Source organism: Rhinopithecus roxellana, chromosome 12, assembly GCF_007565055.1.
Source record: "Rhinopithecus roxellana isolate Shanxi Qingling chromosome 12, ASM756505v1, whole genome shotgun sequence".
NCBI classification, from domain to species: Eukaryota; Metazoa; Chordata; class Mammalia; order Primates; family Cercopithecidae; genus Rhinopithecus; species Rhinopithecus roxellana.
The window spans coordinates 133,352,374-133,374,572 of record NC_044560.1 but is presented as its reverse complement, the minus strand read 5'-3'; the positions used below and the strand labels follow the sequence as shown (position 1 = coordinate 133,374,572).

The window sequence follows — 22,199 nt, the reverse complement described above, 5'->3', positions numbered from 1 at the left end:
TGTGTGCCACCAGAGCTGGCTAATTTTTCCGTTTTTTTAGAGTGGGAATCTGGCTTTGTTGCCTGGCGAACATGGCGAAACCCTGTCTCTACTAAAAATATAAAAATTACCTGGGCATGGTGGCATGTGCCTGTAATCCCAGCTACTCAGGAGGCTGAGGCAGGAGACTCACTTGAACCTGGGAGGTGGAGGTTGCAGTGACCCAAGATCAGCACCATTGCACTGCAGCCTGGGTGACAGAGTGAGACTGTCTCAACAAAAGAAAAAAAGATGTGGGAACTGTGTTTATACCATTGGGCTCTGGAGCCCAGCACTGCTCCAAGCCCTGCCTCCCCTACTTACTGGCTGGGTGACTTTGGGCAGGTCGTTTACACTTTGAGCCGCACCAAATGGCGCTGATAAGGGTGCATGTCTGAGAGCTGTTAGGCGCATCATAGCTGTCTCCGAGTTCCTCATGGCGCTCAACACACAGCCTCCTGAGGGTCTCCTGATTGTAAACGTGAGGCCTCATGGTCTTTTAGGATCAGAACTGGTGGCAGACAAGTGCACTGATTACAGATAAAAATTGCCCATCCCCTCATATTTAGCACCAGTTTTATTGAGCTAGTTTGTTGGCCATGCCTAGCTGAGAGATAGAGAAGTGGAGGGAGATGGGGGGACAGGAGAGCTTTTCCTCATGGCATACCTTGCTCCAGGAGTCTGTATACAGGAGTGTAGAGAAAAGGAAGTTGCCCCCAAAGCAAGGGCAGGAGGTGGGGGTGGGGAACTTGGCCTCTGATGGAATTCTGGAATTCTGGAATTCTGACGAGAGGTACCAGCCTGACCCGAACAGGAGATGCTGACGGGCAGTGCTGGGCATGTTGCACAGAGATGGCTTGTTACACAGCCCCATGGTGGGATCCCGAGTGCCGAGACCAGCTGGGTCGTGGAGACCCTAACCCAGTGGCGCTAGAGGAATTAAAGACACACACACAGAAATATAGGGTGTGGAGTGGGAAATCGGGTCGCACAGCTTTCAGAGCTGACAGCCTCGAACAGATTTACCCACATATTTATTAACAGCAAGCCAGTGATAAGCATTGTTTCTATAGATTATAGAGTAACTAAAAGCATTTCTTACAGGAAATAAAGGGATGGGCTGAAACAAAGGGATGGGCTGTGGTTAGTTATCTGCAGCAGGAGCATGTCCTTAAGGCACAGATCGCTCATGCTATTGTTTGTGGTTCAGGAACCCCTTTAAGCGGTTTTCCACCCTGGGTGGGCCGGGTGTTCCTTGCCCTCATTCCGGTAAACCCACAACCTTCAGCGTTGGGGTCATGGCCATCATGAACCTGTCACAGTGCTGCAGAGATTTTGTTTATGGCCAGTTTTGGGGCCAGTTTATGGCCAGATCTGGGAGCCTGTTCCCAACGCCAGAGATTCCCCAAACAGCAGATGATCCTGTTGGTCTCAAGGACAGACTGCCTCAGCGGACCTCTGCTCCCTGCCAGTGACCATTACCCCCAAAACATGCCGGCAAGTCTGCCTCCTGCGTCGCCGGCCTTCCCCCTCGTACAAATCTTGGGTTAGCCTTTGTTTTGTGACTGAGTCTACTGAGATCCTTGCAGGAGAAGACGGTTTGCAGGCAAATGAACTAAATGTCTCTTTCCTGACACCCCCCTTCTAGGGGGCTGAGAAAGCTGTGAACAGCCTGGTTTGTCACACAGCATGTTGGCCACCACGCTGAAGCAGCAGCAAGCAGGTTCATGGAAGGTGTACTGAGAACCAGCCACATGGGGCCCCCTACTGTCCCTGGGTATCCTCTGGCTTCTGGCTTCTGGCTGCAAGGCTTGTCTTTTTTTTTTTTTTTTTCTTTGATATAGGGTCTTGCTTTCTTGCCCAGGCTGGAGTGCAGTGGTGAAATCATGGCTCACTGTAGCCTCAACCTCCTGGACTCAGGCAATCCTCCCACCCAAGCCTCCCGAGTAGCTGGGACTACAGGCGGCACCACCGTGCCTGGCGAATTTTGTAAAAATTATTTGTGGAGACAGGGTCTCAGTATGTTGCCCAGGCTGGTCTTGAACTCCTGAGCTCCAGTGATCCTCCCACCTTGGCCTCTTGAAGTGCTGGGATTCCACAGGTGTGAGCCACCGCACCTGGCTGCAAGGCTGGTCTTGACTGACGACGTCAGGCGGTAGTCCAGTCGCTAGGACAGACGGATCCTGACCCTCACGCTGGAGTGGGTCACAAGGGCACCGTAGTGCCCCACCCAGGAACTCACGTCTCTCCCGTACTGCTCAAAAGATACGTAGCGGATGCCCTTGCCAAAGTTGGTGAAGACATGGGAGACCTGCAGGGGGAAGGGGAGTGAGAGGGTGAGGGCCTGCGGGCCCCTTCTCTTCCTCCACCTGAACAGATAGGCCCCAAGGACTGAGGAGGTGCCAGTCCTGCACTAGGTGCTGGGGATGGAGCAGTGAAGCAAGCAGGAAAAGGACCCCGCCCTGGTGGAACTGCCATTCTAGCAGGGGCCTGCCCACTGGAGATAGGTGGGGGTGAGGGGCCAGGGCATTCTGCCAGGAAGGTGGCAGGAATGTGAGTAGACTGAGTTAGCAAAGGCCCCACAGAGGTGACACCTGAAGGAGGGGAGGGAGCCAGGAGGGGCTCGGGAGGGAGGGTGTCCCAGGCAGCGGGAACGGCCCGTGCAAAGGTCCTGAGGTGGGAACATGCCTGGAGCTGAGTGAGGGGAGAAGAGGGGTCAGGGAGGTCATGGGCAGATCATGGCCTTGTGGGCCACAGGAGGACTTTAGCTTTTTTTTTTTTTTTCAATTTAAAAAAGTCGAGATAAAATTTTCATAAAACAAACTTTTATTTATTTATTTTTGAGATGGAGTCTCACTCTGTCACCCAGGCTGGAGTACAGTGGCACGATCTTGCCTCAATGCAACCTCTGATTCTCCTGCCTCAGCCTCCCGAGTAGCTGGGATGACAGGCACGTACCACCACACCCAGCTAATTTGTATTTTTAGTAGAGACGGGGGTTTCTCCATGTTGGTCAGGCTGGTCTTGAACTCCTGACCTCAGGTGATCCACCCGCCTTGGTCTCCCAAAGTGCTGGGATTACAGGTGTAAGTCACTGTGTCTGGCCAAAATTTACCATTTTATTTTAATTATTTATTTTGATGCCACGACTTGCTCCATTGCCCAGGCTGGAGTGCAGTGGCATGATCTCAGCTCACTGCAACCTCCACCTCCCCCAGTTCAAGAGATTCTCCTGCCTCAGTCTCCCCAGAAGCTGGGATTACAGGCGCTCACCACCATGCCTGGCTAATTTGTGTATTTCTAGTACAGACAGGGTTTCACCACGTGGGCCAGGCTGGTCTTGAACTCCTGGCCTCAAGTGACCCACCCGCCTTGGCCTCCCAAAGTGCTGGGATTACAGGCATGAGCCACCACACCTGGCCCAAAATTCACTTTTTAAAGTGTACAATTCAGTGGTTTTTAGTTGATTTGTGATGTTATGTGGCCATCACCACTACCTAATTCTAGAGCATTCCCATCACCCCAAGAAGAAACACTGCATCCGTGAGCTGTCACTTCCAAGTCCTCCCTCCCCCAACCCCTGGCAGTCACCAGTCTTCTTAGTGTACATTTCATATATGTGGAATCATACAGTATTTGTCGTTTCATGTCTGGCCTCTTTCAGCATCGTGTTTTCAAAGTTTATCCACGTTGCAGCGTGAATTGGTGCTTCATTTCTTTTCCGTGGCTGCATAACTTTGGCTTTTACTGTGAGATGTAGCCACAGGAGCATTACAAGCAGGGAGACTTGTGATCTAACTCATTATTATTATTATTATTATTATTATTTTTAGTTAGGGTCTCTGTCTGTTGCCCTAGCTGGAGTGCAGTGGCAAGATCATAGCTCACTGCAGCCTCGACCATCCTCCCACCTCAGCTTCCTGAGTAGCTGAGACGACAAGCTCAAGTCACCATGCCGGTCTAATTTTTAATTTCTTTGTAGAGATGGGGGTCTTGCTATATGGCCCAGGCTGGCCTCAAACTCCTGCCCTCAAGCTGTCCTCCCATGTTGGCCTCCCAAAGTGGTGGGATTACAGGTATGAGCCACCGTGCCCAGCCGAAACATTTACTTTGGTAACTGAGGTGTGAGGATCAAGACAGCATAGTCTTGGGGCCAGACTGGGCTTGAGTCCGGCTCTGCACTGGGCCAGTCACATAACCTCCCTGTGCCTCTGTTTCCTCAACTCTAGAATGGAGATAGGATTTTGCTTCACCGCTGCATTTCCGGCACCTAGAGTGGTGCCCAGCACACAGTAGGTGCTCAATCAGTGTTTGTTGAACATTAAGCTGTTGTGCTAATGAAATGAATCCATATGTAAGCCTCTTGACACAGAGCTTGGGATGTAAGAAGGGTTCAATACTTCTTAGCTGTTATTACAGATATCCAGCGGTGACAGAAGAGAAACCACGCAGACAAGAGGCTGGGTGTGTGTGCCTCTAGGGGGTCGGGGGGAGCTGGAAGGTAGTCTGGACCCACCTGTCGGCAGCCCCTCTCAGTCCACTGAAGGACCGGGTCAGGTGAGGCTGAGAACTTGACCACTTCCTTTTCATACACGTCCAGAAGGCGGACCCGGAGCTGGTAGACGCAGCCGCAGTTCTCTCGAGCACCCCACCTGCCAGGCAGCAGTCAGCCTCTATGCCCCCGTCACCCAGCCAGCATTCTGGGTTTCAGGGTGGGAGGCTGAGGGCTGGGCCTTCCTGCATCTTGATGAGGGTTCTGCACATCTGGACCATATTTGGAGACGTCCTGGCCTGGGAACCTCTAGGGGAGGAGCCTTGGTGGTCTGGGGTAGAGCCAGAAGCTGGGGGAAGAGCCTGGGTGATCCGAGGGTGGAGCCAGAGCCTGGGGGAGGGGTCTGGGTGGTCCTGGGGTGAAGCCAGAACCTAGAGGAGGAGCCTGAGCCTGGGGGAGGGGCCTGAGTGGTCCTAGATGGAGCCAGAGCAGGGGAGGAGCTGGGGTGGTCCTGGGGGAGGAGTCTGGGTGGTCCTGGGGTTGATTCTGGAGGCTTTTGGGTGGGTAGTTGGGGGACGGGAAAGGATGCTCTGGGGAGGAACCACAATGCAGGGCAGGTGCCTGATGACTTCAGGGAGGAGCCAGAGCCCCAGGGAAGAGACCAGATTTTCTATGGAGGAGCCACAGCCTGAAGGAGGAGCTGGAATGCTTTGGGCAGAACCTGGGTGTTTTGGGAAGAAGGCATTCATCCTAAGCCTGCAGGCTCTGAAGCCAGTCCTGTCCCAACTATGCTCCCTGAGCCTCAGCTCACAGGGCACCATGCTCCCACCCCTTCAGAGGCATCTACAAAGGGGTCAGGGGAGATGTCTCGTTTCAGAGGGGTATCAAGCCAGTCAGTGGCCCCCTGTCGACCACCCCAGCCTGCTGAGATGAGGGTGGGCAGGAGTACAGAGTGGGGGCTCCGGCTTCTCCAAAGCTCTCTCCTCCCTGGCTCTGCATCACTTCGCCTCTCAGTGTCATCACAAAGGGTGCACAGTGACAGCCACTACCCATGGGGTGGACGGGGCGGGAAATGAGCCCCTGCTGCAGAACCGCTGCCAAGCCTACTGCTGCTCCAGGGCAGGGTGCCGCTCCTCACTCACCAGTCAGCCACACAGATCTCAATCTGGGCGCTGTCCAGTAGCTCCTGCCACACACCTTCCATCACCAGGTCCACAAGCTGCCTCTTGGAGCACCATCTGGGAAGGAGAGATGGCAGTGGGCAGGGCAAACAGTCCTGGCATTCAAGGCGCAGTCAGAAACCACCTCCTCCAAGAAGCCTCCCTTGATAATCCTCTCTAAAGCAGCCCTCAGGGTTTGCTCTAGCAGACCTGAAGATGTATGATGGGCTGTACATCTCTCCTGGGCCTCTTGGATTCCCTTTGCCATTCTCCACCCTGCTGCGGGCTCCAGGCAGCTGACCTGTATGAAAGCCTGACCCTCATCTATGTGGGATAAGACATGAGTACAAATGAAGGCCACATACTAGACACGTGAGCGGGGAGCTCTGTGGTGGGCCTCCTAAAGTGCGAGGGCCCTGGGTCTAAAGCTGGATAGCCTGGTCTCTGTCACCTATTGCTTCCTGTTGGATCAGCCAATGGGATGCTTCAGCAGGGGATGGAAGTGAAGGAGGTGACTAAAATCAGGGTATATATCCTCTTGGGTCCTTCTCAAGGGACTGCCTTGTCCCCCAAGGAAAAAGCACAGCTCCACAGCACTCTCTTCTCATTTTTCAGTAACTGTTTCCTCCCCTCACCTCTAGTAATCTAGGGGTGGTAATGTTCCTTCCCTAACTGTTACTAGCTCAGGGACTCCTGCCAACAACTTAGTAAACAGTCCTTCACTTCAAATTAGAATGTGCCATAATCATATACATTGTGCAGTATTGGTGGAAGGACAGGTAAGTTGACCAACGGAATAGAACAGAGGGCCAGGAACTGGTCGAGCGCGGTGGCTTAGGCCTGTAATCCCAGCACTTTTGAGAGTCCAAGGCAGGTGGATCACCGGAGGTCAGGAGTTCGAGACCAGCCTGGCCAATATGGTGAAACCTCTTCTCTACAAAAAATACAAAAATTAGGCCGGGCGCGGTGGCTCACGCCTGTAATCCCAGCACTTTGGGAGGCCGAGGCGGGTGGATCACAAGGTCAGGAGATCGAGACCATCCTGGCTAATACAGTGAAACCCCGTCTCTACTAAAAATGCAAAAAATTAGCCAGGCATGGTGGCGGGCGCCTGTAGTCCCAGCTACTTGGGAGGCTGAGGCAGGAGAATGGCATGAACCCGGGAGGCGGAGCTTGCAGTGAGCCGAGATCGCGCCACTGCACTCCAGCCTGGGCGACTGAGTGAGACTCCATCTCAAAAAAAAAACAAAAACAAAAAACAAAACAAAAATTAGCCAGGCATGGTGGCGGGCGCCTGTAGTCCCAGCTACTTGGGAGGCTGAGGCAGGAGAATGGCATGAACCCAGGAGGCGGAGCTTGCAGTGAGCCGAGATCGCGCCACTGCACTCCAGCCTGGGTGACTGAGTGAGACTCCATCTCAAAAAAAAAAAAAAAAAAACAAAAAACAAAACAAAAATTAGCCAGGCATGGTGGCGCACCCCTGTAGTCCCAGCTACTTAGGAGGCTAAGGAGAATCACTGAAACCCAGGAGGCAGAGGCTGCAGTGAATGGAGATTGTGCTAGTGCACTCTAGCCTGGGCAACAAAATGAGACTCTGTCTCAAAAAATGAAAACAAAAAAAATCAGAGTGCCAGGGATAGACCTAGGTATGCACAGAAACTTCATAAACCATAGAGATGGCATCATCATTCCATGGGGAACAGATTATTTCTCTCTTTTTTTTCTTTTGAGTCAAGGTCTTATTCTGTCGCCAGGCTGGAGTGCAGTGCCATGATCCTAGCTCACTGCAACCTCGAACTCCTGGGCTCAAGAGATCCTCCCACCTCGGCCTCCCAAAATGCTGGGATTACAGGCATGAGCCACCATGCCCGGCCTTCAGTTTCCTACTATAAATTGGGGGCAATAATAGTATCTATATCACAGGGTTGTTGCCAGAATTATATGTAAAGTGTCTAGTACAGAGTAACCCCTTGTGGAGACAAAAGTGACTCTATCTTGGATGCTAATCTGCCATGTTCACTTTTTTTTTTTTTTTTTTTTGAGACAGAGTCTCACTCTGTCACCCAGGCTGGAGTGCAGTGGTGTGATCTCGGCTCACTGCAACATTTGCCTCCTGGGTTCAAGCGATTCTCCTGCCTCAGCCTCCCCAGTAGCTGGGACTACAGGTGCGTGCCACCACGTCCAGCTAATTTTGTCTTTTTAGTAGAGACGGGGTTTCCTCCTGTTGGCCAGGCTGGTCTCGCACTCCTGACCTCATGTGATCTGCCCGTCTCGGCCTCCCATAGTGCTGGGATTACAGGCGAGAGCCACCATGCCTGGTCCAAAACCCTGTCTTTAGATCAAACTGGTCTTGCTGTTGTCTCACAAACTGCAGGCGATGATGCACAGAGCATTACTGCCTGTGGTTGCTAACCTTCCTGATTTTTCCTTGTATCTCTGGCATATAAAACAGTACCCTCAACAAGAATTTGTTGATTGATGGAATGAATCAATGAATAAATAAGTGGGGGAAGGAGAGGGTGAAGGTGGCGATGAGGACAGTGTGGGGGGTAGGGTCCCTTTCTCTCTCTGGGGCCCTTGCCCCAGGGATCGGGGCCTCTCACTTGGGCCACTCACTCGAAAGAGGTCACGAAGCAGGTCTGCGAAGGAGCTCCAGGTACCGGTGTTAGGTTCTTTTCTATGGCCCAGCCGTTCCCGCCATGCTCCACCTCCCAGCCTCTGAAGCCCTCTGTGGGAAAACAAGAGTTGAACGTATGATTTACCTGCCAGCCTGCCCAGCAGAGACTCAGCAACCACCCAGCTTGTGCTGTCCACCAGCCTGTCCCTCTTGTGCTCCAATCCTCCCTGGTTTCTCCTACTGACTCCTCCTCCCATTATCCTGTATTCCTGGTCCTCCCCCAGAACTGCGACTCTCAGCCTTGCCCATCCACTCAGCTTCTCTTCAGTCACCCTTACTTGCTCTTTCTCCTTCAGTCGTGCTCTTCACTGTGTGTGTGTATGTGTGTGTGTGAGAGTGAGAGTGAGAGTGAGAGTGAGAGAGAGAGAGAGAGAGAGAGAGAGAGAGAGAGAGAGAGAGAGAGAGACAGGGTCTCTATCGCCCAGGCTGGAGTGCAGTGGCTCCATCATGGCTCACTGCAGCCTCTAACTCCTGAGCTCAAGCGATCCTCCCATATCAGCCTCCAGAGTAGCTAGGACCACAGGTGCATGCCACCACACCTGGCTAATTTAATATTTTTAATATTTTTTTTTTGAGACGGACTTTTGATCTTGCTGCCCAGATTGAAGTGCAATGGCATGATCTCAGCTCACTGTAACCTCCGCCTCCCGGGTTCAAGCGATTTTCCTGTCTCAGCCTCCTCAGTAGCTGGGATTACAGATGCCTGTCACCGCGCCTGGCTAATTTTTGTATTTTTAGTACAGGCGGGGTTTCACCATGTTGGCCAGGCTGGTCTCGAACTCCCAACCTCAGGTGATCAGCCCGCCTCAGCCTCCCAAAGTGCTGGGATTAAAGGCATGAGCCACCGCGCCCGGCCTAATTTTCAAAATTTTTAGAGACAGAATCTCACTTTGTTGTTCAGGCTGGTCTCGAGCTCCTGGCCTCAAGCGATCCTCCCACTAGCGCCTCCCAAAATTCTGGGATTACAGGCATGAGCTACTGCGCCCCACCCTTTTTTTTGTTTTGTTTTGTTTTTTTGAAGACAAGGTTTCTGTCACCCAGGCTGTTGTGCAATGGCACAATCATAGCTCACTGCAGCCTCGAACTCCTAGGCTTAAGCGATCCTCCTGCCTTGGCCTCCCAAAGCGTTGCCATTCCCACCGCGCCTGGCCTCTGCCCTGTTCTGCATCCCCTCTGCATATCAAACTGCCTGCTTTCTCCCCTGGCCCAACCAGGGTCTTCCTGCCTTGCCCCATCCACTTGTCCCGATTCCTGGCTCCACGGTCTTCAGCCCCGCCCACCGGACCTACAGCCCAGGCACTGCGCCCCTCAGCCCCGCCCCCTGGCTCCTTCAGCGGTCTCGCCCATTGGCTACATCTGTCTCAGACTCTGCCCCGGCCCCGCCCCTGTCTCGCTCACCCCGGCCCCCACCCCCAGCCTCCTGGGCACCGCTCCCTGCACCCACGCTCTCCGCAGGAGTTGAAGATGAGGTTGCGGCGGAAGGGCGCGCGCAGACAGTAGCGCGCCAGGGCACACAGCGGGAACTCTTCCTTGTCTTCGTTGCTGGGCAGGCAGCGTTGGGCCACTGCATAGAGTGCGCGGCCCTCGGCGCTGCGGTCGCGGGCCAGCTGCAGCAGCCACACGGTGGGCCCGTCCACTATGTCGCGCCAGGCGCGGCACACTGGGCGGCATCGCGTGACCAAGGCGCGTGGAGGCACGTGGCTCAGCACCTGCACCAGCAGCTCCGGAGGCAGCGCGTCCAGGGCCAGGGACGGGTCCGCCGGCAGCCGTCGCCGCGAGAGCCGGGCGCCCATCTCTAGCAGCCGGAGTCCTGCAGGTAGAGAGGGGTCGGTAGGCGGGTCAGCGCAGTCAGGCCACCCCCTCCCTACTTTGCCTCCCAGGGCGCAAGGCCCCTGCAGCTCGAGAAACCCCATTAGGTCCATGGGCAACCAGGGACCCATTCCCCTCTCTGATTCTGGGCCTCTCCCCATCTTTCCCCCTTGGGCAAGACTCTGACCCCTGTCAGGACCACTGATCACAGCTTCCGTCTGTCGTTCACTTGTGTCAGGCTAAGCGCTTCACGTATATGACCAGTGAAACGGCAAAATAACTAACATAACTAACCCCATTTTTGGTTAAGGGGATTTTACCCATTTCTGCACATAGGCTAGGATAATTTTAGAGCGCTGAGATAATATGCAAAAACAGCAATCATGCAGTTTTTAAAACTAACTCTGGGATTAAAGAAGTATGTAAATAACTACGTTTTGTCAAAGATTTATAGAAGCACTGTGACCCAACCAAGGACAAAGAAGTCACCAACCTCCTCCGACCCTAGCTGGCACCCAGATGTCTGCAGTGGTCACCTCATTATTTTATTGTTATTACTTTTTTTATGGAGCTAGAAACCAGGACTACAGCCTGTACCTCCTGGGCTTGAGTGATCCTCCTGCCTCCTGCCTTGAGGGCTCAAGGCCCTCAAGTAGCTGGGCCTATAGGTGCATGCCACTATGCCCAGCTAGTTTTTTATTTTATATATTTTTTTGTAGAGATGGGGTCTCACTGCATTGCCCTGGCTGGTCTTGAACTCCTGGGCTCAAGTGATCCTCCTGCCTCAGCCTCCCAAAGTACTGAGATTGGTATGAGCCACTGCGCCTGGTCTGTTCGTCACCTCTTGATCACAATGCCCTTCTCTTCCCTCTGCCCTTAAAAAAAAAAAAAAAGAAAGAAAATTGTACTGATTTAAGATGGTACTTTAGGATGATAGACCACTGTGTTCTCAGTTTGCTGGCTCTCCAAATAAACTTGCTTTTCCTCCCACCAACTGTCGTCTCTCTTGAGTTTGGGGTTTTTTTTTTTTTGAGGCAGAGTCTCATCTCACTCTGTCACATAGGCTGGAGTGCAGTGGCCTGTCTCGGCTCACTGCAACCTCTGTCTCCCAGGTTCAAGTGGTTCTCCTGCCTCAGCCTCCCCAGTAGCCGAGACTACAGGAATGCGCCACCACACCTGGCTAATTTTTGTATCTTTAGGAGAGACGGAGTTTCATCATGTTGGCTAGGCTGGTCTCGAACTCTGGACCTCAGGTGATCCACCCACCTCGGCCGAGATTGTAAGTGCTGGGATTGTAGGTGTGAGCCACCGCACCTGGCCTGAGCTTGGCTTTCTTTTCTTTTTTTTTTTGAGACGGAGTCTCGCTCTGTCCCCTAGGCTGGAGTGCAGTGGCACGATCTCAGCTCACTGCAAGCTCCACCTTCCGGGTTCACACCATTCTCCTGCCTCAGCCTCCTGAGTAGCTGGGACTACAGGTGCCCGCCACCGCGCCCGGCTAATTTTTTGTATTTTTAGTGGAGACAGGGTTTCACCGTGGTCTCGATCTCCTGACCTTGTGATCCGCCCGCCTTGGCCTCCCAAAGTGTTGGGATTACAGGCGTGAGGCACCGCGCCCGGCCGGCTTTCTTTTCTAAAACAGAGTCTTACTCTATTGCCCAGGCTGGAGTGCAGTGGCACAATCTCGGCTCACTGTGACCTCCGCCTCCCGGGTTCAAGCGATTCTCCTGCCTCAGCCTCCCAAGTAGCTGGAATTGCAGGTGTGTGCCACCACACGGAGCCAGTAATTTCTGTATAGAGATGGGGTTTCACCATGTTGGCCGGCTGGTCTCGAACCCCTGACCTCAAGTGATCCACCTGTCTCAGCCTCCCAAAATGCTGGGATTTCAGGCATGAGCCACCATGCCTGGCCTGAGTTTGGCTTTCGAGTGTCAAGCTGCCAAACCTGGGTTGGGTTACAGACCCACAAGGAAACCCACTGTGGAAGAAACCATTGCTACCCCATACCCCAATGTGTTCCAACTACTGTAACCTTTGGAACCCATGACCCATCTTCAGCAAAATCTCTTCTTGCCTCAGTTACTTCTCTGAACATTCCTACTACCTTCTTGCTCTAACTGGAACCCAGCTCTCTTGTGGGCCTGCCAAGTGGGGAGGTCTCTGTGCTCCTGGGAGCTGCTTCCTGACCATTCTCCCTCCACCCTCCCCAAAACCCCCAGCCATGAATCTCATCACTACCCTGCCTCGTGCGTCATCTGCTGACCCAGATCATGACTCCTGTCTTCTCCCTAATTTTAGTTCTGGGCTCACGGCCGCTCCCGCGGCTCTTAGCATCATTCTCAGTGATTTCCATAACCAGATAGATAGTTCTTCCCCAGCCCCAACCTCTCTGTTCCCTGACCTCCTTCCAGTGGCTTTATCCTTCCCCAACCTCTCCCTCTCATAGTCACACCCAGACCTTGTTCAATAAGAGCAGCCTCTTCAGAACCTCCATTTCACACACTCACTCTCCACCCATCACTTTCTCTTTTCACCTCATTCCCTCCAGTGCCCAACTCGCACGATCCTTCCAACCCACTATGATCTCCCATCCTTTGTCCCTTTCATTTTTCAGTCCCCCTCACCTCCCATGCCCTCATTCCTTCCTTAGCCAGCTTAAATTCCATGGTTAATCATTAAAAACATTCTTGATCTGGCATGCTGGCTCATGCCTGTAATCCCAGCACTTTGGGAGGGCAAGGTGGGAGGACTGCTTGAGGCCAGGAGTTTGAGATCAGCCTGGGCAACACAGCGAGACTCCATCTGCACAAAAAATAAAAAAAATTAGCCAGGTGTGGTGGTGCACACTTGTAGTCCCAGCTACTCCAGAGGTTAAGGTGGGACAATCACTTGAGCCCAGGAGTTGGAGGCTGCAGTGAACTATGATTGTGCTGCTATACTCCAGCCTGGGCAACAAAGTGAGACCCTGTCTCTAAATAAAATAAAATAAAAAGAATAGCAAAAAAAAGTGGGGCTGTTGCTAGAAGGGGAGGTGAGGTCAAGAGAGGGTTTGGGCTGGGCGAGGTGGCTCACACCTGTAATCCCAGTACTTTGGGAGGCCGAGGTGGGCAGATCACTTGAGGTCAGGAGTTTGAGACTAGCCTGGCTAACATGGTGAAACCCCATCTCTACTAAAAATACAAACATTAGCTGGGTGTGGTGGCAGGCACCTGTGATCCCAGCTACTCGGGAGGCTGAGACAGGAGAACTGCTTGAACCCGGGAGGTAGAGGTTGCAGTGAGCTGAGATCGCGCCATTGCACTCCAGCCTGGGTAGCACAGTGAGATCCTGTCTCAAAACAAAACAAAACAAAAACAAAAACAAAAACAAGCAAAAAAAAAAAAAAAATGAGAGGGTTTGTTTTGAGATGGGAGACAGGATGCTGTGTGGGCTGACAGGAGATCCAGTGCATTGGGGGAAACTGAATGAGCAGCAGAGAGAGGTGAGAACCAGGGACCGTGGCTGTAAGTGGGTGGGAAGGTGGGAGCAGGTGATGGGACAGTCACAGCAGGAAAACGGGTGTGGGCATGGGTGCAGGTAGGTGGTAGAGGCAGGGGCGGCTGTGGAAGTTCACTTTTCATCTCTTGCATTTTCTCTGCAAAATAAGAAGCCAAGGGAGAGTGAAGCGGGGGGAGGAGGTGTTGGAAAGGATTAGGGGAGAAGGGAAAAGGTGTGAATTAGTTGTCTAGAAGAGAGGAGGAAGGAGGGGATCAGAGAAATGTCATATGGCTGCCAGGCAGCATTGGAGTCTGCCTGAGGGTCAAGTACACAGACTTGAAGTTAGCCTGGCCAGGGGGCTGTGTTGTTTTTTAGCCCACTTGAGCTGTGTGGGCGCAGGCACGGTGGAGAGGAAGGCTGGATTTAACCGGGGTCTCATGCAAGAAGAAGCCAAAGGGGGCAAGGGTGTGTGCAGAGAATGTGTTCTTTTTTATTTATTTACTTTTTTGAGACGGAGTCTCGCTCTGTCACCCAGGATGGAGTGCAGTGGCGCGATCTCAGGTCACTGCAACCTCTACCTCCTGGGTTCAAGTGATTCTCCTGCCTTAGCCTCCCAAGTAGCTGGGATTACAGGCGCCTGCCACCATGCCTGGCTAATTTTTTTATTTTTAGTAGAGACGAGGTTTCACCATGTTGGCCAGGCTGGTCTCGAATTCCTGACCTCAGGTAATCCACCCACCTCAGCCTCCCAAAGTGCTAGGATTATAGGTGTGAGCCACTACGCCGGGCCGAGAATGTGATTTTTTGTTTTGTTTTGTTTTGTTTTGAGACAGAGTTTCACTCTTGTTGCCCAGGCTGGAATGCAATGGCGTGATCTCGGCTCACTGCAACCTCTACCTTCCGGGTTTAAGCAATTCTCCTGCCTCAGCCTCGCGAGTAGCTGGGATTACAGGCACCCACCACCACATCTGGCTAATTTTTATATTTTTAGTAGAGACGTCACCATGTTGGACAGGCGGTTCTCAAACTCCTGACCTCAGGTGATCCGCCCAACTCAGCCTCCCAAGGTGCTGGAATTACAGGCGTGAGCCACCGTGCCTGGCCTGAGAATGTGTTATTTTTTATTTTTTGAGACAGCATCTTGCTTCTTCACTCAGGTGGGAGTGCAGTGGTGTGATCACGGCTCACTGCAGCCTTGACCTCCCAGGCTCAAGTGATCCTCCCACCTCAGCCTCCCAAACTGCTGGGATTAGAGGCATGAGTCACCGCATCCAGCGTCTTTGTTTCTCTTTACACTTCTCAAAAAAGCAATCTACCCGGTATTTTCTGCTTCCATTCTTCCTAAAACCTTTTCTTTTTTTTTTTCTTTTTTTTTTTGAGACAGAGTCTCCCTCTTGTCACCCAGACTGGAGTGCAGTGGCACAGTCTCAGCTCACTACAACCTCCGGCTCTGAGGTTCAAGTGATTCTTGTGCCTCAGCCTCCCGATTAGCTGGGACTACAGGTGCATGCCACCACGCCTTGGTAATTTTTGTGTTGTTAGTAGAGACAGGGTTTCACCATGTTGCCCAGGCTGGTTTTGAACTCTTGGGCTCAAAGGATCCTGCTGCCTTGGCCTCCCAAAGTGCTGGGATTATAGGTGTGAGCCACTGTGCCCGGCTCCAGCTCCACTTCTTGCTATAAATTATATAAGCAATGGCAAGTCACTTAATCTCTTTATACCTCAGTTTCCCTTTCTGAAAATGGGGCTAACAGTGCCTCCATCATAGGGCTGTTGTGAGGATGAAATGAGTATTTTAAAGCACTTAGGAAAAGCCCCTGCAGGCTCCTAAATAAGAGTGATATTAATTTAATATTAGTCCGGGCGTGGTGGCTCACACCTGTAATCCTAGCACTTTGGGAGGCTTAGGTGAACGGATCAATTGAGGTCAGGGGCCCGGGCAACATGGCGAAACCCCATCTCTACAAAAAAGACAAAAATTAGCAGGGCATGGTGGTGGGTGCTTGTAATCCCAGCTACTCGGGAGGCTGATGCAGAAGAATCACTTAAACCCGGGAGGTGGAGATTGCAGTGAGCCGAGATCGTACCTCTGCACCCCAGCCTGGACTCCATCTCAAAAAAATGATGTCAGGAATTTTTGCTACATTCATGGACTACTTTCCTTTCGTGACACAGGCTTATTTCTTTTTTTTAAATAAAACCTTAATTTGTTTAAAAATGACAATAGTTGACATGAATTGAGCACTTATTGGGCACATGGAGATAACAAGCATTAGATCATTAAAGCCTCTTGAAAAGGGCACCCTCAAAGGAGAGTTTTGCCCATTAAACAAGATGATGGAATTCACGAGCTGATCCAGCTTAAATGCTCAGCACAGTGGCTTAATAAGGGCCAATAAATGCCACTAAATGAAAATGTCACAGCTAAAATAGTTGTGTCAGCCGGGTGCGGTGGCTCATGCCTGTAATCCCAACATTTTGGTAGGCAGAGGTAGGTGGATCACTTGAGGTCAGGAGTTCAAGACCAGCCTGGCCAAAATGGCGAAACCTGTCTCTACTAAAAATACAAAAATTAGCCGGGTGTGGTGGCGGGAGCCTGTAATCCCAGCTACTCAGGAGGCTGAGGCAGCAGAATCACTTGAACCCGGGAGGCAGAGGTTGCAGTGAGCCAAGATTGCGCCACTGTACTCCAGCCTGGGCGACAGAGCGAGACTCTGCCTCAAAATGAATAAATAAATAAATACATAAACAAATAAAATAGTTGCTGTCTTTTTAAAAAAATGATGTGTCATAATCATGGCAACTAGCATAATTTAGTATTTCACATTAATTTTTAAAATATTAATATTAATTTTCACAGGTGTGAGCCACCATGCCCAGCCCCGACGTCATCTTTATTCCTACTGCAGAAAGAATGAAGTTGTGGGCCGGGCGCGGTGGCTCAAGCCTGTAATCCCAGCACTTTGGGAGGCCGAGACGGGCGGATCACAAGGTCAGGAGATCGAGACCATCCTGGCTAACACAGTGAAACCCCCTCTCTACTAAAAATACAAAAACTAGCCGGGCGAGGTGGCGGGCACCTGTAGTCCCAGCTACTAGGGAGGCTGAGGCAGGAGAATGGCGTAAACCCGGGAGGCGGAGCTTGCAGTGAGCTGAGATCCGGCCACTGCACTCCAGTCCGGGCGACAGAGCGAGACTCCGCCTCAAAAAAAAAAAAAAAAAAAAAAAAAAAAAAAAAAAAAAAAAAAAAAAAGAAAGAATGAAGTTGTGGAGACAGACTTTATAAAGTCCAAGCTGTGCTTTTCTCCAGGTGGTTCTGAGTTGCACTAATAGTTCACTGAGGCCCGGTGCTTGAACCCAGGAGGCGGAGGTTGCAGCGAGCTGAGACCACACCACTCACTGCACTTCAGCCTGGGTGACAGCTGGCATGGATGTGATGCTCATCAGAGTTTAGTTCCCTGCAGTTCTTCTTAGGAGGAGTTCTTGGTTCCCATTCTTCTTAGGAGTGTGTTCCCACTGGCAAAAGGAGGATCTCTGGGGCTGGGGGTGGGCCCCTCGCCCAACGAAGACAGCCAGACTTCACCAAGGAGCAGAGATGTTCAAGAAACGTACTGAATGAGCCCTCAGCTATACCACACAAACCATATTAAATGCTTGTATGGGGCCCTAGTGTGGTGGCTCATGCCTGTAATCCCAGCACTTTGGGAGGCTGAGGTGGGAGGATCGCTTGAGCCCAGGAGTCCAAGACCAGCCTGGGCAACCTGGTGAAACCCCATCTCTACAAAAAAAATACAAAAAAGTTAGTCAGGCATAGTGTCACGCACCTGTAGTCCCAGCTACTTGGGAGCTGAGGGGGAAGGATCACTGAGTCTGGGAGGTTGAGGCTGTGGTGAGTCGTGAAGGGGCCACTATATTCCAGCCCAGGTGATAGAGTGAGACCCTGTCTTCAAAAAAAAAAAAAAGAAAAAAAAGTTTGTGGCTGGGCAGGATGGCTCATGCCTGTAATCTCAGAACTTTGGGAGACCAAGGCACTCGGATCACCTGAGGTCAGGAGTTCGAGACCGGCCTGGCCATAATGGTGAAGCCCCATCTCTACTAAAAATACAAAATTAGTCAGGTGTGGTGGTGTGCTCCTATAGTCCCAGCTACTTGGGAGGCTGGTGAGAGAATCGCCTGAACCCAGCAGGCAGAGGTTGTGGTAAGCCACTGCACTCTAGGTTGGGCAACAAGAGTGAAACTGTCTCAAAAAAAAAAAAAAAAAAAAAAAGGAAAGAGGAAAGAAACATGAAAAGTGGCTCAACAGTCAAAGACAGGTTTATTTTGGAGAATAAGCCTGAGAGGGGCTTCTGGAGGATTTTTTTTTTTTGGAAAAGTTTGAAAAGTACCCACTGCAAAGTTGAATGCCAACTACTGGCTGAGTCACAATAGGACAAGTAGGGCCTGGTACTGCCTGCTTCCAGGGTTTTTGGGAGAGTGTGTATTTGGAGGAAGGTTACTGGCTATCAGAGTGACCGGGGAATGCTACTGGTACTCAGCTACCCAAAGAGACCCAGGATGCTATGGCAGACTGTATTTTTCAAAAGTGGCTATGATAACATTTCCTATCTGACATGCTCTTTAAGTTCACCACTGCTCCTGAAGCTGTGGGGTCCACATTGCTCCCCTGGGCACGTGCAGGCCTTTGCAACTGCCTCAACTTTCAGAGCACTGCAGAAGTGGATTTCATTCTCTCTCTGTCTCTCTCTTTAAGAGACAAAGTCTCACTCTGTCGCCTGGTTGGAGTGTAGTGGTGTGATTATGGCTCACTGAAGGCTCGAACTCCTGGGCTCAAGCGATCCTCCCAACTCAGCCTCCTGATGGGACTGCAGACACATGCCACCATGCCCAGCTAAGTTTGTTATATATATATTTTTTTTTTCTAGAAATGAGGGGTCTCCCTATGTTGCCCAGGCTGGTCTCCTCCTGGGCTCAAGTGATCCTGTCGCCTTGGCCTCCCAAAGTGCTGGGATTACAAGTATGAGCCACTGTGTCAGGCCTGCTAAGGGGTTTCTGAGGCTGGATCATAAAAGAGTATGCAGCCTCTGCTTGACTGTCTTTCTTTTTCTTTTCTTTTTTTTTTTTTTTTTTGAGATGGAGTCTCTGTTGCCCAGGCTGGAGTGCAGTGGCCCAATCTCGGCCCACTGCAATCTGTGCCTCCTGGGTTCAAGCAATTGTCCTGCCTCAGCCTCCCGAGTAGCTGGGATTACAGGCGCCCGCCACCACGCCCGGCTAATTTTTGTATTATTATTATTATTTTTTCAGTAGAGATGGGATTTCACCATGTTGGCCAGGCTGGTCTCGAGCTCCTGATCTTGTGATCCCCCCCCCTTGGCCTCCCAAAGTGCTGGGATTCATTAGGCTGTGCAATTTGTGCACTTTCTATAAAAGGTTTGCTAAAAATGGGCTGGGTACCATGGCTCATGTGTGTCATCCCAGCACTTTGGGAGGCTGAGGTGGGAGGATCGCTTGAACCCAGGGGTTTGAGACCAGCCTGGGCAACACAGTGAAACCCCATCTCTACAAAAAATAAACATTAAAAAATTAGCTGGACCTGGTGGTGTGCACTTATAGTCCCAGATACTCGGGAGGCTGAGGTGAGAGGATTACTTGTGGCCAGGAGTTTGAGGGTACAATGAGCTATGATTGCACTACTGCATTCCAGCCTGGGTGACAGAGTGAGACTGTCTCCAAAAACAAAAACAAAACACCACCACCACCAAAACAGAACACACACCCAAAACCCTCAACGTCTGCTAAAAATGATGAAAACAAGAAAAACAGATATGGTAGTCCATGGAAAGGAACAAAAAGATGTCCAAAAACTTTGCTCAAAGTCATCAAACAAAAGATGTGACTAGTTTAAAATAGAAGAATCTGTGAAAATGATTAAGAGTTAGCTTATAAGTATTTCCTCAGCAGATTCTCAAATTGTATAGTTTTTTTGAGGCCGAGACCTTTTTATACTGACTGGAAAATTCTACACAAAAAATACCTCTGTGAATCATGATACCAGTTTGTTTTTGGTTTGTCCAGAGTATACTTTTGTCCAGAATGCCAGAGTATATTTATAATAATCCATTCTTCTTCTTTTTATGGCTCTGGGGACTGGGATCAGCTATGTGGTCCTCATTTAGGGAACTTGTGCCTTTGCCATCAGATGGATGGGGCTGGGTCATCTGAGGCTTCTTCCATCCTAGTCTGGCAGCTGAAGTGAGGAGACCCGAATAGCTGGTGCTCCTTAGACATTTCTTTCTATTTTCACCTGGCCTGCCCAGCTACTTCCAGAAAGAAACCAAATAATATCTTTCTTTTCTTTTCTTTTCTTTTTTGAGACAGAGTCTTGCTCTGTCACCCAGGCTGCAGTGCAGTGGCATGATCTCAGCTCACTGTAACCTCAGCCTCCTGGGTTCAAGGGATTCTCCTGCCTCAGCCTCCCGAGTAGCTAGGATTACAGGTGTGCATCACCACGCCTGGCTAAGCTTTGTATCTTTAGTAGAGACAGGGTTTCACCATGTTGGCCAGGCTGGTCTCGAACTCCTGACCTCAGGTGATCCACCCAACTCGGCTTCCCAAAATGCTGGGATTACAGGTGTGAGCCACCGCCCCCAGCCGATATGGAACATTTCTATTGCCCCAAAAGGTTTATCCCTTCCCATCCAACCTCCCCACTCCCACCCAACGGCAACTACTATTCTGTTTTTTTTTTTTTTTTTTTTTTTCGTTTTTTTGTTTTTGTTTTTTGAGACAGAGTATTGCTCTGTCGTCCAGGCTGGAGTGCAGTGGTGCGATTTTGGCTCACTGCAACCTCCGCCTCCCAGGTTCAAGAGATTTTTCTGCTTCACCCTCCGGAGTAGCTGGGATTACAGGCACGCACTACCACGCCCGGCTAATTTCTGTATTTTTTTTTTTTTTTTTTTTTTTTGAGACGGAGTCTCGCTTTGTCTCCCAGGCTGGACTGCAGTGGCCGGATCTCAGCTCACTACAAGCTCCGCCTCCTGGGTTTACGCCATTCTCCTGCCTCAGCCTCCCGAGTAGCTGGGACTACAGGCGCCCGCCACCTCGACCGGCTAGTTTTTTTTGTATTTTTTAGTAGAGACGGGGTTTCACCGTGTTAGCCAGGATGGTCTCGATCTCCTGACCTCGTGATCCGCCCGTCTTGGCCTCCCAAAGTGCTGGGATTACAGGCTTGAGCCACCGCGCCCGGCCTAATTTCTGTATTTTTAGTAGAGACAGGGTTTCACCATGTTGGCCAGGCTGGTCTTGAACTCCTGAGCTCAATTGATCCGCCTGCCTCGGCCTCCCAAACCTGCTGGGATTACAGGTGTGAGGCACCTCGCCCGGCTGCTTTCTGTTACTATAAATTCAAATTTTCTTTTCTATAATTTCACGTAAATGGAATCATATAGTGTGTCGGCTATCTATGACCTCATTGTTCTAAGCTGCAAAACTGGAGTTTGGTTCTAACCCACCCAGGGACGCTGTTAAAAAGAAAAAAAAAAGCGCCGGGAACGGTGGCTCACGCCTGCACTCCAGCCTGGACAAGAGCGAAACTCCATCTCAGAAAAAAAAGAAAAAAAAAATACAATAAAATAAAAAATAAATAAATACAATTGGAGTTTGTCTCTTTAAATCTTCCTTTGCTGACTGACATGATGCTGCATTTTTTTCAGTAGAGGGCGCTGGAGAGACGTTGTAGGAGGAAAGGGTTTGGCTTCCAGTTTCCAGACTTGGCTCCTGCAGGACAGTTACTCCCTCAGCGAGCACGCTTCTCCAGCCTCTGACTCCTACATGCGTGCGGTTTCTTTAGTGTCAGGAAGTTTCTCTGGCACATGGCTCCTGAAATATGGCAGTCAGCAGCACCCACCTCAGCTAAGACACTTCCCTGTCAGCTGCTTTCCCCATCATCTTACTGGATGGACTTCTGCCGCATTCTACTGGTGCCGCACCACAGAGATGCCTTTGTCCTTCGGTGAGCCATGGCAAAACTACTCCAGCAAGGTCGGGGTCATAGCCTGGGGCTCTCATCTTTCTCGGGCTCTCTTAGACTTAGGAGGAGTGGCTGCTCCTTGTATCTGCTATTTCTTTCTTTTTTCTTTTTTTTTTTTTGAGATAGAGTCTCCCTTTGTCACCCAGGCTAGACTGCAGGGGCATGATCTAGGCTCACCGCAACCGCTGCCTCCTGGGTTCAAGCGATTCTCCTGCCTCAGCCTCCCGAGTAGCTGGAACTACAGGCGCCCACCACCACGCCCAGCCAATTTTTTTTGTATTTTCAGTAGAGATGGGGTTTCACCATGTTGGCCGGGATGGTCTCGAGCTCTTGACCTTGTGATCCACCCGCCTCAGCCTCCCAAAGTGCTGGGATTACAGGTGTGAGCCACTGTGCCCGGTCTATTTCTACATTTGTTAGTATTCTCTTTATTTCTTAGTAACCAGTTCTTCTTACTCTAATCCCCTATTATAGTTAACAATTCTGTATATTAAACAATCGCTGTTCAAATTACTGTGTGGTTTGTCTCCTGGTTGGATCCTG

General features: G+C 51.0%; 1 protein-coding gene across 2 annotated transcripts in view; it reads right to left on the bottom strand.

The window, feature by feature from the left end:
* Positions 1-980: 980 nt before the first annotated feature.
* Positions 981-22,199, bottom strand: part of FBXO17 (F-box protein 17) — a 33,553-nt gene continuing 12,334 nt past the window's right edge. The window contains exons 2-6 of one of the 2 annotated variants that reach the window (XM_010380930.2): positions 9,792-10,157; positions 8,287-8,398; positions 5,653-5,748; positions 4,535-4,670; positions 981-2,329 (exon numbers count right to left, since the gene is read on the bottom strand). In XM_010380930.2, coding sequence (XP_010379232.1) covers positions 2,186-2,329; positions 4,535-4,670; positions 5,653-5,748; positions 8,287-8,398; positions 9,792-10,140 — 837 coding nt within the window. In that variant the 5' untranslated portion in view covers positions 10,141-10,157 and the 3' untranslated portion in view covers positions 981-2,185. Of the gene's footprint in view, positions 2,330-3,366; positions 3,766-4,534; positions 4,671-5,652; positions 5,749-8,286; positions 8,399-9,791; positions 10,158-22,199 lie in introns of those variants that run through there. The other variant, XM_030912614.1, reaches the window with a different exon arrangement.